This window comes from Ictalurus furcatus, chromosome 23 (genome assembly GCF_023375685.1).
Source record: "Ictalurus furcatus strain D&B chromosome 23, Billie_1.0, whole genome shotgun sequence".
NCBI lineage: Eukaryota > Metazoa > Chordata > Actinopteri > Siluriformes > Ictaluridae > Ictalurus > Ictalurus furcatus.
In genome coordinates, this window is record NC_071277.1 from 7462486 (window position 1) to 7481815 (window position 19330).

Sequence of the window (19330 nt, forward strand, 5' to 3'; positions counted from 1 at the left end):
TTGTAAACAATGGTGATCAGTGATTCGTTGTTGTAAACAATCGTGATCAGTGATTCGTTGTTCTAAACAATGGTGATCAGTGATTGGTTGTCAGTGAACAATGATGATCAAGGATTGGTTGTCAGTGAACAATGGTGATCAGTGATTGGTTGTCAGTGAACAATGGTGATCAGTGATTGTTGTCAGTGAATAATGGTGATCAGGGATTGATTGTCATGAACAATGGTGATCGGCGATTGGTTGTTGTAAGCAATGGTGATCAGTGATTGGTTGTTGTAAACAATGGTGATCAGTGATTGGTTGTCTTAAACAATGGTGATCGGTGATTGGTTGTCAGTGAACAATGGTGATCAGTGAACAATGGTGATCAGGGATTGGTTGTTGTAAACAATGGTGATCAGTGATTGGTTGCCTTAAACAATGGTGATCGGTGATTGGTTGTCAGTGAACAATGGTGATCAGTGAACAATGGTGATCAGGGATTGGTTGTTGTAAACAATGGTGATCAGTGATTGGTTGCCTTAAACAATGGTGATCGGTGATTGGTTGTTGTAAACAATGGTGATCGGTGATTGGTGTCAGTGAACAATGGCGATCAGTGAACAATGGTGATCGGGGATTGGTTGTTGTAAACAATGGTGATCAGTGATTGGTTGTCAGTGAACAATGGTGATCAGGGATTGGTTGTTGTAAACAGTGGTGATCAGTGATTGGTTGTCGTGAACAATTATGACAGTATAAACCAGTATAAAACAATATATAAAATATAAAGCCTGTAGCTTAGACACTGTACTGTATATAGCCTATATTTTACATTTAAACAGCACAACACACACACACACACACACACATATATATATATATATATATATATATATATATATATATATATATATATATATATATATATTCACATTTATAAAGCTGCAGTAAATTAACAATGTGCCCTCTTGTGGCTTATAGAGTGAAGCGCTGATGGTATTATATCACATGAGCTGGGAGAACTTCTGGGGGTCATATACAGAGAGAACCTGCTGCTTATCTGAAAAGAGAGATATGTCAGTAATCAACCAGCAGAGGCTGCTGTAAAACATCTAAAGAAATAAACGAAATCTGCAGCCACTACCTTTCTGAAGCATTGAAGATTTACTGGTACCCACAAGCTTCCATTCGTTTATGTACCTGAGGAAATAAAAACACATTTATGTTCAAATGTAATGGTATTATACAGCTGAGTGCAAAAGTTTGCACACCCCAATGTTTCTTGGTGGAAAATGCACCTGTTTTAAATGGCATGCTCATTTTAATTCATGTTCAGCCTAAATACTGTACTACAGTAATTCAGCTCAAAAGTTTGCATCCCCACACACGTACATAAATCACATGAATTATCAAATCTGATTGGTCAGAAGGTGTTGATTCATTTTTTTATAACGGCAGCTCTGGCGGTAGTTTTGGTTGTAATTCAAATCACAGGATTATATTAATATGCTCGTTCTAATACATTATCATTTCTATAACATCTTACATGGTGGACTTCGGTTTGTTCTTCCTGTAATCTAAGCTTAATAATAAACATGTTATTTAAGAAAAACATACAATTAATGGTATGGTGAGGTTTTTCTGTGAGGAGATGTTTATTTAGCATTTTTGGAAGGAGTCTCCAGTATCAGCACTTTGCAGTTTCAGTGTAACAAGCTACATTTTTTATTCACTTCAAAACAAAGTGAAGGAACGACTGTTATAGCTGCTATAACGTAAATGACAACAGAAACTTTCCACAACGTTAAATGCGACTATAAACAGATTTTTAAAAATGGCTGCCAAACAATTTAGTGCAATTGCGATTTCACCAATTCAAGTAGTTTTCCAGAACAATCACAAAAACAAACAAACAAAAACTCAGCAAAATCCTGTACTGAAGGAGTCTCCAGTGTCAGAGCTTTACACTGTAAGAGCCAGAGGTAAAACGGTGACATTAAGTTTTCCAGAAAGTGAAATTCTTTAGAAAGGAGGGCTTTGTGGTTTCTCAGTAACAAGACAAGCTGCATTTTTTTACTTATTAACCTTAATGAGTTCCACAGCATTAAATATGAATATAATGTGTCGTTATTTAATGAATAAAAATCTTTTTAGCATTGGCAAGTTGCTCCGGTATAAGAGAAATAAGGAATGAGGAATGAAGCATTTGTCATCTTAAAAGTTACTCCACATCATCACACTAGCCTAGCATTGATTATTTTCCTAAAACAGCATACCCTCAAGAGAAAAAAAAACATCCAGAACAAACAGGAGGATACCGGGAAAAAGATCTGAGAGGAAAATGGAATAAAAATCCACATTTATTCAACATTCATTCATTCAGATATCATTATAAATAATTTACTTCCATTAAATGCTTAATTGGTTTCATTGTTTTAAAGTACTGTAAACTTTTACACTCAACTATATTTAATGCATCATGTATCCAGATATTGCCAGTGTATGAATCATAGGTGAATTACTCATCAAAGTTGAGGGCATTGGTCCACTCGATCAGCTCATCTACCTCCCAGTCTACGATGGTGCCAGGTCCGAGCTGTTCGATTGCCCACATCATACCCTCAGCTGAATTCTCCACCAGCGCTGCAGTGTCTCTGTGCTCAGTGTGAGCATGTAGAGCCCTTTCTTCATACCTGTACACCAGTGAACGTGTATTAACACTATCACAAATGCTCGAATAATTACATAATAAAGCTAGATGCAGCCATGTCAGCTTGCGGTGCTCTCACATTTTTTTCATCCACTCAATTTTTCGGATCTTCTTCTTTCTTTCGGCGTCTTGCCGTCGAATGAGTTTGCAGTGGTGGAACTCGGTCCTTTTAGAACTCGTGTCTTGAGTGACGGGGTCTCCATGATGGCAAATCTTTCGACAGAGACCATATAGAAATCGAAATTATGCATCACACATAGAAAACAATTAAAGGAGCAGTTACTTATTTTTAGAACCTTCTAGTGCCTGTGAAGTGAAATACAATTTGCAGTTAAAACATTGTCCAGCCTTCACCTGTTGTCCTGATCAGGTAAATATTTGCACGCCTCATGGAACGCATTTTAGGGAAAAGTGACAGATCTGAGCAGGTTTGATTCAGATGGAGGCGGAGCTGATTTCAGGGCCAGAAAACAAATGTAAACAGAAGCTTCTGAAAAAACAGCTCTATTGCATTGTAATATTGTGATTTACAATATTACAAGTATTTCTGAAGTATTATTGAAATGATATGGTTTCTAAGTCTAATTTCTAATTCTAAAAAAATACAGACTGCCCCATTAATGGTTCCACAATTTCCAGTCCTTGTTGTTATGTATAATTATTATAATACTATTATAATGTAATATTATATTAAGTTAAGGGGCTTTGGATAGTTCTCTGGATCATCTCTGAAAGGAAAATGCTTTCTTGTAGAGGTCTACACAGAAGCTTTAAGGAACCCAGAGAGACCAATTTATAAGAGTGTAGCAATAATCATTTTAGGTTAAATCTGGAAGTCCAGGTTCTTGAGGTTCTCAAGCTTTTCTTGAGTGTTTCCTTTTTAGAAAGAGTGCTCCAAGCAGAACTCTTTTGGGTAGCTCTAAAACCTTATCAAAAAATTCTTATTTTTAAGCATATAGTAACTATATGATAAATCGTCGTTTTGGGGAATGTAAAAGGGCTTAACAGGTTAAAATCTTGTTTGTATACAGTACATTAATATATTAAACTACAGGTCAACCCTGGTTGTGGAGAACCCCCTGTTCTGAGCATTTTAGTACTTCTTCTGAACTTACACAACTAACTCAACCCAGTAACTATGTTGAACAGCAGATTCATTGGAAGAGTTGTGTTGGGAACAGGAAAAACATAACAGGGGGTTCTCTAGGAGCAGGATTGAGAATCTGTGTATTAAAGAAATCTATTTAGTTTACAATCCCTTCAGGAACATTCATAATTTTTGATCTGACATATGTAACTAGCAGCATGTTATCAGAGCTCTGATCCACCTTGCCAGACAGCAGCCTCCAGCCGTTGTTCTCCACCCGACGGTACCAACCAGAACGGTCATCCTGAACTAGCGGAAGGCCGTTATGGACCTGCTGTGCGACAGCTCTCTTCTGCCCGGCATGTGTGTAGTCTTTGGGGCTGCTGGCACACAGGTCTACTACTGGCCTGTGTGTGAAGATTTTGTAGTAGATGTTTGGGGGAAAGCTGGTCTGGAATGAAACAGTAAGTCAGGGAATGGGGAAAGTAACCCTCTGGAATGCAGTTTTGTCAGAAAAATCCGCATAAAGAGTAACTCTAACTTACTCCGCCCAGTCTGAATCGCATGTAGACTCCGGAAGCGGCATCCAAAATATCGGCCTATGACAAAACATTGCAATAAATCAGATGAAGCGATAATGTGTGCCGTGCCATTGAGAAGAGCATTTGAAAGCCAATACATTTGCGTAGCAGGTTTTTCTGCTTTAGTTCACTTCCTTTCATGAGAAAAAAGGTTGAAACGCCATACTGAAATGCGATCCTTTAATAGCGAGCATAAGATGCGCTCTCTTATACAACAGATTACTTGTGTATAATTGCATACAACAAATATACATCACATAATGCATCATTTTGCATTCCTGCTATGGGAATATATAGAAGCTCCATTATACAGTATGCTATAATGGTATGGTATGTTTTAATACAATCTTAGATGTTTAACATCTTTTGCATTATTGTGTCAGCAAAAAGGAGTGAATTTTAGTTTTTCCAAACATTCATTTCCTAAGAAAATGAAACTGTTGTATATTGTTAAAGATAGGAGCATATTAGGCAGAGCAGGTTCGATCCTGAGCACGGATTAGTGCCTGCATGATCTCACTGTGGATCAAACAAATAAAAAAAAAAAACCCAGATGTAGTTTTGGGACCTGCAAAAAAAAAGCAAGATCCAAATTTTGCCCAACAGCAGCAGCAGGTTAATGCAGCAGCTTGGAACAATCAGCTTTCCCTTTCCATTTTAAACCGCTCCACATTGAACCTGAGAGAAGGCTAGTCGCATCAAATATAGATTAGATTCAGTTACTAAGTACACTGTTTTTAGCCTACATGACTACAATGCACATCTTTGGACTGTTGGAGGAAGCGGGAGTACCTGGAGGTGGGATTTGAACCCCCATACCTGGAGTTGTGAGGCAAATATGCTAACTGTGCCCCCTACAAAGATGCATTAGAATACATAATGGAAACTGAACACAATAACTGTGATTCATTCATGCATTTTCAGCAACTTTTATTCTAGTCAGGGTCATGGTGAATCTGGGGTTTATCCCGGGAACACTGGATGTGAATTCCCACCGTGGCCCTATGTGTGTGGAGCTTGCATGTTCTCCCCGTGCTGTGGGGGTTTCCTCTGGGTGCTCCGGTTTCCTCCCCCAGTCCAAAGACATGCATGGTAGGCTGATTGGCATGTCCAAAGTGTCCGTAGTGTATGAATGGGTGTGTGAATGTGTGTGTGATTGTGTGCCCTGCAATGGATTGGCACCCTGTCCAGGGTGTACCCTGCCTTGTGCCCGATGCTCCCTGAGATAGGCTCCAGGTTCCCCGTGATCCTGAAAAGGATAAGCGGTATAGAAGATGGATGGATGGATGGACACTGGATGTGAGGCGGGAATACACCCTAGATAGGATTCCAGTCATTAAGAGTGATGTGTATTAGTAATATTCACTTATAAAAAAGTGATTAGAGTACATCTTAAAAGCAACTTCTGTTTCCAGTTACGTGTATGCATAAAGGTAAGGAATAAAACATCTTCAACTTATAGGAAAATAATAAATGAATCCAAAACGGATTATTTTCCTATAGCAGTACATCCTTAAGGGTGTTTTATTCCTCTTATACGACTTTTTTTTTCTTCTATTAAATAACATGTAACCTGTTATCATTTATGTTATAAACAGTACTTTCTTGTGTCGGAATCTGCTTACACTGGAGACTCCTTCCATAAATGTTAAATCAGTGTCTCCCCCTTACAGAAACCTTTTGTTTGTCATGTTTTTATGTCAGAGCACCTGCCATACAAGACCCTGTGAATGAGCTGTTACTCTAGAAACGACAACGTATTAGAACCAGTGCATTAATATACAAATCCTGTGATTTGCAACTAGTGCCAGAGCTGCTGTTGTAGAAAATTAATTAACACTTTCTGACCGATCAGAATGGAGAATTCAACAGCGCTGTGGCAAAAATATTGAATTTATATCCATCCATCCATCTTCTATACCGCTTATCCTACAGGGTCACGGGGAACCTGGAGCCTATCTCAGGGAGTACGGGGCACAAGGCAGGGTACACCCTGGACTGGGTGCCAATCCATCACAGCACACATATTGAATTTATATTTAACTGTAAAATGTTTCTAGTTGAATTACCTCTCTGGGGTTGACATATTTGAGCAGGAGACGTGGAGCACCTTGATTTCTGAAGCTCACGAGATTCTTGAAGTACTTGAAAATGATGATGTTCTAAGAAAGACAATAACGTGCACACACACACACACACACACACACACACACACACACACACACATATCCTGATTTGGTGACACTGGAAGCATACAGAGGAAGTAAAATGCAGGTGTGTGTTACGTGAAAGTCACTAACAGCATGCTTCCTCCATGTCCTTTGGATGACTCTGGCTGCCTGGTCATACAAACGGTCCTGTGATGACATCGGCATTTTGTCCTCCTCTTCAGCTCGTAAGGTCGGAGAGGACGTGAAAGCCCTGTTATGTAAACAAAACTGTCTGAGACTCGTCATTTATTGTGACTCATTTAACCTCACTGGAGATGATCATTCTCTGTATTCCCTTTGCAGACATATGATTATGAAACCAATGTAATTAAGTTTACTCTCTCTCTCTCTCTATCTGATAAAGCAGGACAAGCTTTGAATCAGATTTGAATCTTTCAGTCTTGTATTTTCAATCTTCATAAAACAGATGTTAGGAAAACAATCAACACAGTGGTACGATGAAGTCAAGCTTCAGTTTTCTTCTCATTAATCTTCGTTATTTAAGTTTAAAATGTGCAATTTTCCAATTTTTTATATTAGAATGACGAGTTTATTTTAAAATAAACATCTCCTTACAGAAGACACGAACACAAAATACGTTTTATACAGAGCGTTGCCGTACAATTCCCCGAGTATGTTGTTCTTTTAGAAACGATAATGAATTATAATAAGCATGTTAGTATTAACTACTCTGACGACAGTGTTACAGGAAATCAATCAACAACTTCCGACCGATAGGAATCAAGGATTCAACAGCGCATGAAAATATTCGATATTTGAACACGAACAATAACTTCACATTGAATGAAAACCTCGCCGATTTGATCTTATCATAGAGGTGCTGACTCGAGGAAATAACAAACGAGTCATTGCTTCTACATACCTGCAAAGTAGATACGAGCATTTGAGCATCTTTTCCTTCTTCGTGCCTGTATGGGCGTGGCTGTAACGTTAAAATACAAACCAAAGAGACGGAAACAATGTACAAGTATATTTCAACATTTTATTACATCATAATCGCAACAGTGCAGATTACTCCAACGAACAACAACAACAATATAAAAGTACATTCCACGTATCATTACTACACTTCATTTTAAAAGGCTGAAAAAATAGAATATATTTATTATAAGGTTATATTAGGTTCTATAATAGGTGTGTAAACACATAGGAAGGAATTAAATGTGTTATAAAGAATATACTATTTCAATGTTAAATTAGTACAAATATAAGGCGCCGCTCTTTATTGCACAGCACAGCAGCATCCGGGTTCAGACACAGAGAAAATAGAAGTGTACACTCCAAATACACCTTCAGTTTAATGAAAAGAAGGATTGAAAAAAAAAAAACCTCTCACTACCTTTATGTGATAATCAGACAGCAGGATCAACAATCAAATCTACTGTAAGAGTCAAGCTGGTCAATCCATTCACCCTTCTCCACGCAAGTAAGCAATACACAATGTCATACTGTGCGTACAATTGCAATTTCAATAACAGTCCTGCAACACATGTACTGGAGGGGAACAAACAAACGTCACCAAAGCAACACAGCAACAAAAGCTTATTGGCGGTGGTTAAGATATTTTCTGAATGTACACACACCCACATACACACACACGAACACATGCACGATCTGTTTTTGATCTCAGGACTGGCTTCATTAATGACATTCATGATGACTGAGTTACTGTATGGACCTGCCCACCACTCCTTTCCCACAGGCTCAGCACAAAACCGTCTATCATGGTGGGTGTGTAGCTTTAACTCTACCTTCACTTTCGAAAATATTGTCTGGTTTGTGTTGATGTTTAATAGTGACATTAACACGTTCCTGATTTACCAATACAAAACACGGCTTTATTCATTATCACTGCGGTTATAGGGCACATTAGGGTATTGTAATGGCAGTTATTATTGCTGCTTCGTTATTTAGCCGAATGAAGATAATAATAAAGATATGTGCTTATTATTTATTCGTTTAATGGCATTATTTTGGTTGTACAGTCTGATTGGATGAGTCGAGTTGTGTTAATGCATCAACAATAAAACATTACACTTAAACCATTGTCCTGTCTATGGAATACACTAATTTTTGCTCATGATGCTGCTTAACAACCAAAGTTTACTGTTAACAGGCAGAACAATTGTTTATTGTGAATTATTAATGCTTAATTAAATTGCTTTGTGCCTAAGAACACCCTTATACTGTACCACACAGAGTGCCTGGTGAATTCTCGACTCTGATTGGTCAGAAGGTGTTGATTATTTTTCTATAACCCTTGACGATTTTTTCGTTTCGTTTTATATTAACGCACTTGTTATAATACAGACGTTCCACAATGTTAAATGTAACTGGTTAAAAAGCATGGCGCGGTGTTGTTGGAAAATCGACATGTTGTAAGAGGAATAAAACACCGCAGGATGTGCTGTTAAAGGAAAATAATCCACGTCCGGGTGGTAACTGTTACCCCGCTTCACATCGGGCCACACCCTGTTCTTAGTTATTTTTAGATAACAGCACACCCCCAAGTGTTCTATTCTATACTTATGGATTACTGAGTTACACTGAACAAATCATGTCTCTGCATTCAGTTGAACAAAATGAACTGGGTTTTTTTTTTTTTTCTTGGATCACATCAAGTTTTTTTTAAAAAATAAATAAATAAAATAATATCCTCAGGGAAAATGCGGTTTGTTGAAACGCTGTGTTCACAAATATTACAAAGAATATGTTGCACAATCCTAAAATATCTAACTGTAGTTTGTCTATGTAGTGACACAGAGAATTTCATATGCGATTATTTGTCCCGTTTGCATTAAAATAACACATACTACGTTATTCTAAAAAAAAAAAGATATTTTCTATGATTTATTACCAACTTCCTTTCAAGCTCTATAACCTTTCAGTAGAAGTTAGTGGTATGTTGATGTCACAAAGAATTGTATCAAAATAGATTTTTCTTTAAGTATTGTGCTTAATGTCATCTCCGACTTCAAAACTTGGAGGAAGATAAAGTAGCAAGCAGCTGGTTAAACATTCAAATCGATCTTTGTCGTCTCATTTTTAAATAATTTATTTTTTTAAAATTGTGTGTTGAAATTAAAACCGATCTTATAAAAACAACTTCTAGTACTTCATGTCTTGCTTTGTTAGCAAAATCTCAGCAAAAAAAAAATACTGTTGTAAAAAATGTCAAGTATGGTGATACGATATTTTTTCGTTTATATTTAATTTATACTGTACTCTATAATATTTGTTCTGTGGTTCCAAAAAATAATAATAAAAATCTTGCTTTCACCTTTTCAACTATGATTAAAATTATTTTATCATTTACGCTGCCGGTGCTATCTGCTTGAAGGAATGACGCAATAAGAAGGGCAAACTGTGTATAACGATCAATACATTTTTTTTTAAAAAAAAGCTTCATACATTTATCTTACAAAACACACAGGCTGAATATCATCTGTGATCCTACAGTGCATAAATTGTCATGATTGTTTATCAATAACAATCTCAAACTGAAAATGGATTCAAACATAGCGCTTGGGTTGAAGAAATGAACCGTGCCAAGGCAAGCTTAAACAAGTGCTTCAGCTTGTTGATTTTCATCGCATTACATTCACTAGTTCCATCATGATGCCAATGGGTTTTTTTATGATTTAAAAATGACTGTGGAAGGACGTATTATGACACTGTTATTGTGTTTTGTTCCTGAGGAAGACCGATCAAAGTGCACAAATACAAAACAACTGCTTTCAAAAAACTTAACCACACAAATAACATACACAGCTTCGTTAAGACACACGATATTGCCCGCTAAAGTTCGGTTTCTTTCTCATCTTCGTCATCACTATTGAGATAGTATTCATCATCGGTAGTGGTCTCTGAGCCCGACTCCTCAAAAACAGACAACATGGACTTGTAGTTCCTGGAAGGTAAAAATCCACGAGGAGACAAGCTATCTGGCGAGGTCTTGTTGCTAGCTGAAGTGGGGCTGGGGGTTTGGGAAATATGTCGGCTATGCGGCGGAGAAGGGGGTGGTGTTGGATCTGCTTCCATATCGCATGAGAATGAGATGGCCTCAGGGTTATCTGCGCTCTTGTGATGACCCTCTGATGATAACCGTCCTGTAGGTCCCTTATAAGACATATGGCCACTGGAAGCTGTGACATCATTCTCAGGCGAACCGACTGGACTGTTGATACTTGAATGGCGGCTCTTGGTCACAAAGCCGTCCAAGCTGCTCAAGTCGCTGACGCTGCCTTGCCTCGATCCTGTCGAGATTCGTCCAGGACCGGACGGACGCCCTGAAACTACACTGCTGACCGAGACAGATCGTCCACGCTTCAGTCCATACTTGAGATCAGTGCAGGGAGAAGACAGCACCACCCCTGATGAGTTCTGCCCCCCAGCTTGTACAACATTGTCTGGTTGAGCAACATTCTCAGGCTCACCCAGAGAGGTGTCATTTCCCTTTGTTAGGACGGAAAACACGTTATCGTTCTGTTCGTCTTCTGAAGAACATTCAAATGGAGAAAGTATCGGGGATGGGACAAGTCTGGATCTTTTGCCTGGAGGAAGTGTGGCATAGCAGTTGATATGATCAGGCTTAGGAGAGTTAAGGCTAAGGGGTCTACCCAGGAATCCATCTCTGCGTTCCTCCATTAGTCTTTTCTGTTCATCCATATTTGGGGAGCGGTCTTGTTGTTCATATCTGAAACCTAACGTAGGGCCAGAAGAGTTGCAAGATTCGATCATAAACGTGACTTGGGTATCGGGGGAGTTGGGAGATTTCAAAGTTTGACTCGTAGGAAACCTGTGCTCTACTTTCTTCTTGGTTTCAGAAGTCATAATATCTAAGCGTGTCTCATTTTTAGTCTTTCTTCTAACTGTCAGATCATCCGTTTGGTCTAGACTAATACTTCTTTCTGGAGCCTTGCTGTTTAAACCCTCTTCAGGTTTCGTCTGTCTTTTAACTGTCAGATCCTCCATTTGATCTAGTTTCTTAGTTCTTTCAAAAGCCTTGCTGTCTAAAAGCTCTTCAGGTTTCATCTTGGTTTTAACTGTCAGATCATCACTTTCCTTTTCCTTCTTAATGCTCTCATAAGCCTTAACATTTGAAGCCTCCTCCTTTTTAGTCTTTCTCCTACTTGTCATGTCACTGTCTTCTGAAACTTTGCCACCAAATGTTAGTTTCAAACGATTCAACATCTGGTCCACTCTCTTGGGGGTTTTAAGTCCTGTCATCTCAACCTTTTTAACAGCCAAACCCTCTTTATCTGTAGAAGATGACGACGTCAGAACATTATCCTTCTTACTTCTTAATGAGAAGAGGCTCCTCTTTGAGTTAGGACTCTGACTTGCCTGGAATGTCCCATTTGTTTGTAGGATTTCTGTTACTCTTCCTTTTTGCACCGCTTCACTAACTGGGGCTGTACCTAGAGGCAAAGAAAGCTCTTTGGAATTCAAACTGTCAGTCTCATAAGTATTACTTTTCTCACCCTGAGACAAAAATATGCCATTAAGTCCCTCATGAGGGATATTTCTAATAAGAGTGTCAGTCTGTTTTGGATGTGTCGCGTCTGGGATTAAGGTGCTGGCTTGACAGTCTGGGAACTTTGCATCTGTTGAGCTTTTTGAGATGCCATCTTGATGGATGGAAACAGTTTTAGCTTTAATTTGGATATCAGTAGAACCCACTGCTTCTCCCAGTGATGATTTCCTTTTACTCATTCGGTCTCTGAGGACAGAAGTGTAAGATCTTTTCTCAACCTTGGGAGACTTAGGATCTACTGGTAAACTACCGTAAGAAAAAGATCTAGTGTGATGGCGCGTCACAGGTGGAGATGAAAGGCTGTTAATTGCTGCTCTTGTAGAAATGAGGGTGGAGTAAGGGGATTTGCTAAGATGAGACACTGATCTTCTGCCAGTGTCAGGTGGCATAGATTGTGGTGAACTGGTGGAACTGGTATCCGGTTTCAAAAGTGGATCATATGATTCGACTAAACTGGAGTCAAAAATGAACCATAGGTTCCTTGAATTTTTATCCTCTTCCTGTATTTGCTTTAGAGATGAGGTTTGAGGACTAGGAGAGCTCAATGCTGGAGATACCCGTGTGCTCTTCGGTGAACTTGATTCCCTTAGGTATTTGTAGATGCTTGGAGTACAAACTCTTCTGGGCTTAAAGTCAGATGGGGATAAAGGACTTGACTGATCTAAAGGGCTTTGATTTGACTCCTTTGGCTGCCTCTTAGAGTTCAGGTGGTTTGACCATAAATGAGATGGGCTTGTTCCTTCTAAAGACGAATTCCGAGGTGAGAAGCTAAGACTCTCTGTGAACGTTTTCATCCTTATAGAGTTCACTGGGCTCGATGAAGGCTTCTCTGAACTGCTTGAGTTCTGAATGTTGCTTTGGTCAGCATGAATCAAGGGTGCAGGAGTTAAACTGACAGAGGGACTGGTGGCAATTGAATGGATTGTTCTGGGGCTAGTTGTGTTACTTATAGTGCTGGTCTTGTTTGAGTTGATCATATTGCTGATACTGTTAGACTGCACAGACGTGCTTGGCCCAAGATCCGTGCTTGTCATTGATGTCTTGCTGATCCGTCTCTTAAGTATGCTATCAGAATTCAGGTTTGAGGGAAATTGTGGGAAAACAAATCTGTTATTTGCATTTTCCTTTGGAGAAATCCAAGCAGATCTTTCTGGGATCTTACTGTTTGAATCCTGTAAATTTGTATTGTCAGTGATGCGCCGGTCAACTGCTCCATGATCCTGAACTGATTTGAGAGTCTCGGAATGGTTGAATCTTGTTGTATAGTTTGGAAACAGCATTTCCCTAGTTGTATCATTTGTAGCAGGAGTTCTGTTGACCATGTCAAAATCCCCCGTGATTAAATAGCGCTGCTTCCTTGATGAGTCCATCTCTCCCCAGTTTTTGGAGAAGGGGTTGGGTTTGTGTGTAGCTGAGAGTTGTTCAGGAGATGCAAGAATGTTTTTTGTCTCTTTGGCTGGATCGTTTGGGGAAACCAGGGTGGGTTGTGGTTGGGAAATCCTCAATATGTTTTGACTTGGTAAATTTAGAGAACTGATTGATGCGGATAACTGCTTCTGCATTTGAAAGGACTCGGGACTGGGTTTTCTTGAGTTCGACCTCCTAGAAGACAAAAGCAAAGTGCTTGTTGTTGGCCTAGACCTTAATGAAGAGAAGGACTCTCCTTGATCCACTGACTGTGCCGTCCTTCTGTAGTCACTGAGTTGAAGGGACAGGGTGGACCTTGGCACCTCACTGGAGTCCACTGACACATGAACACGGTTGCCAAATTCTGCTGTTTGGTCCACTTCATGTCTGTTCATTCTCAAAGAACTGGTTTTCAAAAACATTTTTTTTGATTCTGAGAGATGTGAGAAGCTTTCATTTTGCCATTCAACAGAGCTCCTGCTGGTTCCTCCTGATCCCCTGAGCCGACTGCTGAAGTCGTTGACTGGTTCACCCCGTGTCGGTATCTGCTGGAGGGGGAATCGTTGCTGCTGTTCATTCTGACTCAAAGTAGGCAGGATTGTATTTTGTGCAATATCTGTTCCAACATCACTAAAGCCTCGCTTGTGTCTCCTAAGTCGCCCGCTCCAATTAGGACCAAGAACGGAGACTAAGGTAGAAGTAAACATTGCAGCAGTGGAATTGATAAGATCTGATTTTAGATTATTACTGTAAGGAGAAGCAGGGAATGAGGGCAGCGATAAGGCCTGGTTTATTGCTGTGGGAGAACATGCAACCTGGCAGTCAGAGTCGGCCTTTGAACCGGTATCCTCTCTAAAAGGGATTATATTACTGTGAGAATACGTTCCTTCCACATTCTGTCCTAGAGGGTCATTAACTCCTGATTGCCCCTCTATACTTCCAATCTCTGTGACTGGTAGCTCTGTCACGCGCTCACAACCTGCGGATTGTCCCTGTGTGCGGTTTTTTGAGGGCTGACCTTGATCACAGAGGGCTAAGCCACGCTGTATGCCATCCGTGGATCTATGACTGGATATGTCATGCTCAACATCATGATTTTCTGATTTCGCCACATCTTTAGATGTTTTACTAGTTGACTCTCTTAATGTGTCGTCTAGGAAATCCTCTTCGCTAAACTGCTGTAAAAAAAAAACAAAAACAAAAAACAAACAGGAAATATAAGACCCAAGGTTTGTACATAAGAAATGTGCATTCTACTTTTTAAAATATTAATATTTTAGAAATATTTCAAATATGCCAAAGCACTTATCCACATGCATTAAGGGTTATTTAACTCAGCTGTTTGTGGATTCTGTGTTTACTTAGATCTTCAGGGTAAATAAATGTCTACTGTACCTCTGGATGTTGTACATCAGCTAGCCTTGTTTCTGGATCAGATTTCCTCTGCCTGTATAGAAAATAACAATTTACTAATTCAGCGCATGACAACTGAGCACACAGTCACCCCCGAAATTATTGGCACCATTCAAGAGAATGGGCAAAACTTTTGTTTTCTAAAATGAAAATTAATATCACACACAACTGAACCTTTGCTCTAACAAAGATCATTCTCAAAATCCAAATGTTTTTAAATAATGCGATTGACTTGAACTTGTGCCTGGGGAAAAAAAATGGCTATAAAACATAGCACTGTTGCATAACTGACAGTTTCACATTCTCTGCTTGGGCCAGAACTCAGCAGTGTTCTCAGGCTGTGTTCATACCTTGCAAATGTGCAGCAAGTCAAATGAGCCAAACAAGATGAGCTGCATTCTGCCCTTTCTCACTCTGACTACGTATTATAAAAGTAAACAGTCTGTACACGACCAACAATCAGGGAGGGGTCAGGGATTAAACTCTTGTCTGAGCTACCTATCGCAGACACACACACACACACACACACACACACACATGTTCACACTTGCACGCAACATTTTAATGCTGCTGTGGTCCTCGGCTGGCATGCCCGCTTGGTCTTTGTGGCCAAAGATAGCAAGGCAGAGTCAACTCTGATTCAGCTAAGTAAATGTTCTGAGCTCATATTTCACGTTTTAATGGTGAGTTTTAACATGTTCATGAAATGCTGCCACACCTTCTTACACCACTGTGCCCTGGTTAATAACTCCTAACACTGCATGTGAGCAAAACAGTGCTTCTTTAGAGTCAGGAATACACACTTACACACCCATTAGGGCATGGCGTGCTTCTATATAAGGTCAGATTCAGCGTACATCCAACAAAATGGCACCTCCAACAGGAGTCCTATGATTGACAGATCATGATAGACCTCATGGCATAATGGATGCATCAATAGGCAGAAAATATGAATGGTATTTAATTGTCTTACACCATTTACTAAGAGGGAAAGGTCAACATGCAGTTAAAGGCTAAATCGGGTGTGGCATTAGCGCCTGAGTTAATCATTACCTTGTTGCCTGGATATAAAGCGCAAGTGTTATGACCATCGTCGCACGTGAAAAAGGTTAAAAGATTATAAGAGAAAGTTAGAGTTACTCCAACTCACAGACTATTACTTCTCAGCTTTGTAATGAGGCGGATGTTTGCCCTGTAGTTTTCACTCCTTGTAACCGGAGACCTCGTTGAGAAGAATGACGTGAAGCGGAGCTGACCGCGACACTGGTCCCAATTCTCCGGAGTGCTGACCTGCTCCCCTTTGCTTTTAAGAAGTGTCCTCTGCCTGATGTGCAGATCTGATGAGCAACAACATGAAGAAAGAATTTACATTCAGAAATGTGATCTAGTACAAAGTTAGTGAAAGCACTGAGTCTCTGTGATATATAGCCAGGTGGTATGTGATTTTTATTCTTTTGTTATTCATTAATATTATACAGGGTGTCCCTTAAGTCAAGTCAAATCAAGTCAAGTGGCTTTTTATTGTCAGTTCAGCCATATACAGCTGGAACAGTACACAGTGAAACGAAACAACGTTCGTCCAGGACCACGGTGCTACGTAAAACAGCACACTAACCACATATGACAACACAGAACTAAAAAAAGATCTAGAAATTGTACATCAAGTGCACGTGCAAACAATACAGGACAGTACAGTAACTACTAAACTACTAAAACAGGACAACGGGCACAATAATTGACAGTGTAGATCGGACCAGTACACAGTTCTAGTGTGGAAGTGTCCGATATAACAGGTAGTGCAAAAGAATAACAATATATACAGAATATTAAAAAAGCCTAGCATCATAGAAAAAATAAATTTAAAAAATTGCAAAACAAAAGCATTTATTTACAGAACTTGCTCAATATGTCCATCATAATTTTACTCAATATACAAATTCCTATGTGTATTATTAGTAAAAATATAATGCTATGATGCTGGACTTATGGGACACCCTGTCATTGTAAAAGAATTATACAAGTATCAGTTTACTTATTGTCGTTATACGCTCACATATATGTGCAAAAGTTTGCGCCCCCATGCTTTCTGAGTTAATAAACGTGAAATGTACTTCTACTGTATTTGTAAAATTTGTAAAATTTTGCGCCACATTTCTATTTAAGCATGAAATGCGATATATATCACCGAACAACACAACAATTTGAATTTACAATCCTGCACAAAATTTTTTTTACAAAGTTTACAATAATAGCTATTGAGAGAACATGAAACAGGTTGGAGGCTGTTAAAAATGCAAAGTAATTATAATACATTTCATTCTTAAAAGAGACATGCAAATGTTTGCACAGCTATTTACTTTTTTAGATCTTTTTATTATTATTATTATTATTATTATTATTATTATCTTAGTGTCTTATCTAACATACATTTCACACTATGGTAACTTTTTATTGAGCATCTGTAAAACACTTTACATAACTTGATGTTATAAACTGAACGGCTTCGTCTTCTTAGTTTTGTCCTAGGCGTATTTCAATGTTCGGATTTGATTGTAAGCGTGTAATTGACTTTCAGATGTACTGTATGTTAAATAATATCAATGTATGTCTAACTGCAAATGTAATAAAATGAGGAAAAGTGTCGTTAAAAACTGCTCTGAATGTGCATTTTTAAATACGTTGGGTATTAAATACTCTAATAACCCCAATACAAATAAATAAAATGATATGATGCTTGTAAATAATATTTGAATAGTTGGGATTTATTGAATAATAACCTATGCTGTAATCTTAAGGGAGGTCTGTGGATTGTTCGTTTACACCGGACAGGGCATTTGGCTGCAATAAGGTTTGAGGAACTCTGATTTAAAAGTATTGTTTACAACAAAAAAAAATATGAATATGTGCGGAGCATTCAGAATGTTGTTGTTTTTTTTTTTTATCCTTACTGAAGAAGAAAATTATGATTAATTACCAGATGATTGAACAGAAAGGACATTTTCCTCATTTTCTGCCATTTTGTGCTGCACGTACATGCAGCAAACTGAATACAAGCCACAAGCTTTAATGGATTTGAACATCTACTCCTGAGATTAAAGTTTCTTAGTGATTTCAGATAATACACATAAAGTCCCACAGACCACAAAGCTGTTCTTCTCACCCCGTATTAAACACACGCTGACTCAACGTGTTGGAATCGAATCAGTTTGCTTACTCTTAGTGGGTTGGATGCACTCAGTCGATGCTCTGGTGACACACTTCTTCCCTCTTGCGTCCTGGAAGCCCCTACAAATGCAACACATCCACCGTAAGCAGTACACCACACTCTTCCAACGAACGTACTGTACAAGCTCCAGATGTGGAACTGTTTTGGGTGTATGTCATCTCTACGATCCACTCCCTTCTTTCCATGGCAGTAAACAGAAACACACAGAGCAACTGGTTCATCAGAATGACAGAGCACACAGACCTAATCATAAACAGCCATGAAACTCTAGCTGTGCATGTACATGCAGTGTCAAGCACGGTATCCAAAATGATCTCAGACCTCCATCATAATGCGTTTGTACCGTAAATACAGTTATGATCACATGTTACTGGTCACATACGCTGCTACAACATGTCATAACCTCAAACACATACTTTAAACGGTGTACTTAGAAGAACACGTCAGGTTGGTGACCTGATTTCACGTCTACACAAATCAGCTACAAAGAAAGCCGATGACAAAACCTGTTCACATTTACATGAGACTCTGAGCATCCGTATTTCTTCATAATTAAAATTCTGCCTGCTAGCAAATAAAGTTCAGGACAGATTTCCCCGAGTGAGCTACTCGTTTGAGAAAAGGTTAACGTTCTTGGTTATTTGTCATCGCTTATAAAGCAATATTAGGTTTGAGGATGGCGCGATACAGATCTATACAACAATGCTGCTGAACTCGCGACTCTGATTCTGTCTGTAATTCAAATCACACGTTTCTATGGTAGGGACTTGACAATCCAGGATTAATGATATGATAGGATTATTTATTATTTAACATTTATGGAAGGAGTCTCCAGTGTTAGTGCTTTATAACAGTAACAGTAGGAGAGAGTAACGGTAACAATACGTTTTCCTCCACAGGAAAGTCTTCAGCACCTTGGTCTTCAGTTACTCTGTAACATGGCAATTTGCAGGTTTTCTTTGCTGTTGTTGAAGGTTTTTTTTGTTTGTTTGTTTGTTTTTAGAAAAAAAGAGAGGCTGGTGAGTGAATGACTGTTTATAATTCCTATGATGTAAGTGCGAACTAACCTGTCTAAAGGACTTTACACAACATTGAAGGTAATGGTAAATGGTTTAAAAGCATAACATGTTATTTATTGTATTATTATTATTATTATT

At 38.9% G+C, this 19330-nt stretch overlaps 1 protein-coding gene across 1 annotated transcript; it reads right to left on the reverse strand.

Annotated features, from left to right (window-relative positions):
- Nucleotides 1–2490: 2490 nt before the first annotated feature.
- Nucleotides 2491–6735, reverse strand: c23h11orf65 (chromosome 23 C11orf65 homolog). The gene is made up of 6 exons (XM_053610934.1): nucleotides 6646–6735; nucleotides 6430–6522; nucleotides 4325–4378; nucleotides 4021–4230; nucleotides 2772–2905; nucleotides 2491–2675 (listed from the first exon to the last, which is right to left on the reverse strand). The coding sequence occupies exons 1-6, from the start codon at nucleotides 6733–6735 to the stop codon at nucleotides 2501–2503; spliced, it is 756 nt and encodes a 251-aa protein (XP_053466909.1). The 3' UTR covers nucleotides 2491–2500.
- Between the last annotated feature and the right edge of the window lie 12595 nt (nucleotides 6736–19330).

Bases quoted from the DNA above. Each gene is read 5' to 3' on its own strand.
- c23h11orf65 (XM_053610934.1), bottom strand. From the start codon at position 6,735: ATGCCGATGTCATCACAGGACCGTTTGTATGACCAGGCAGCCAGAGTC. The intron at 6,523-6,645 runs GTAACACACACC...TGTCTTTCTTAG, and splicing joins ATGCTGTTAGTGACTTTCAC to AACATCATCATTTTCAAGTA. The intron at 2,676-2,771 runs GTGAGAGCACCG...ACTGGTGTACAG, and splicing joins ATTGAGTGGATGAAAAAAAT to GTATGAAGAAAGGGCTCTAC.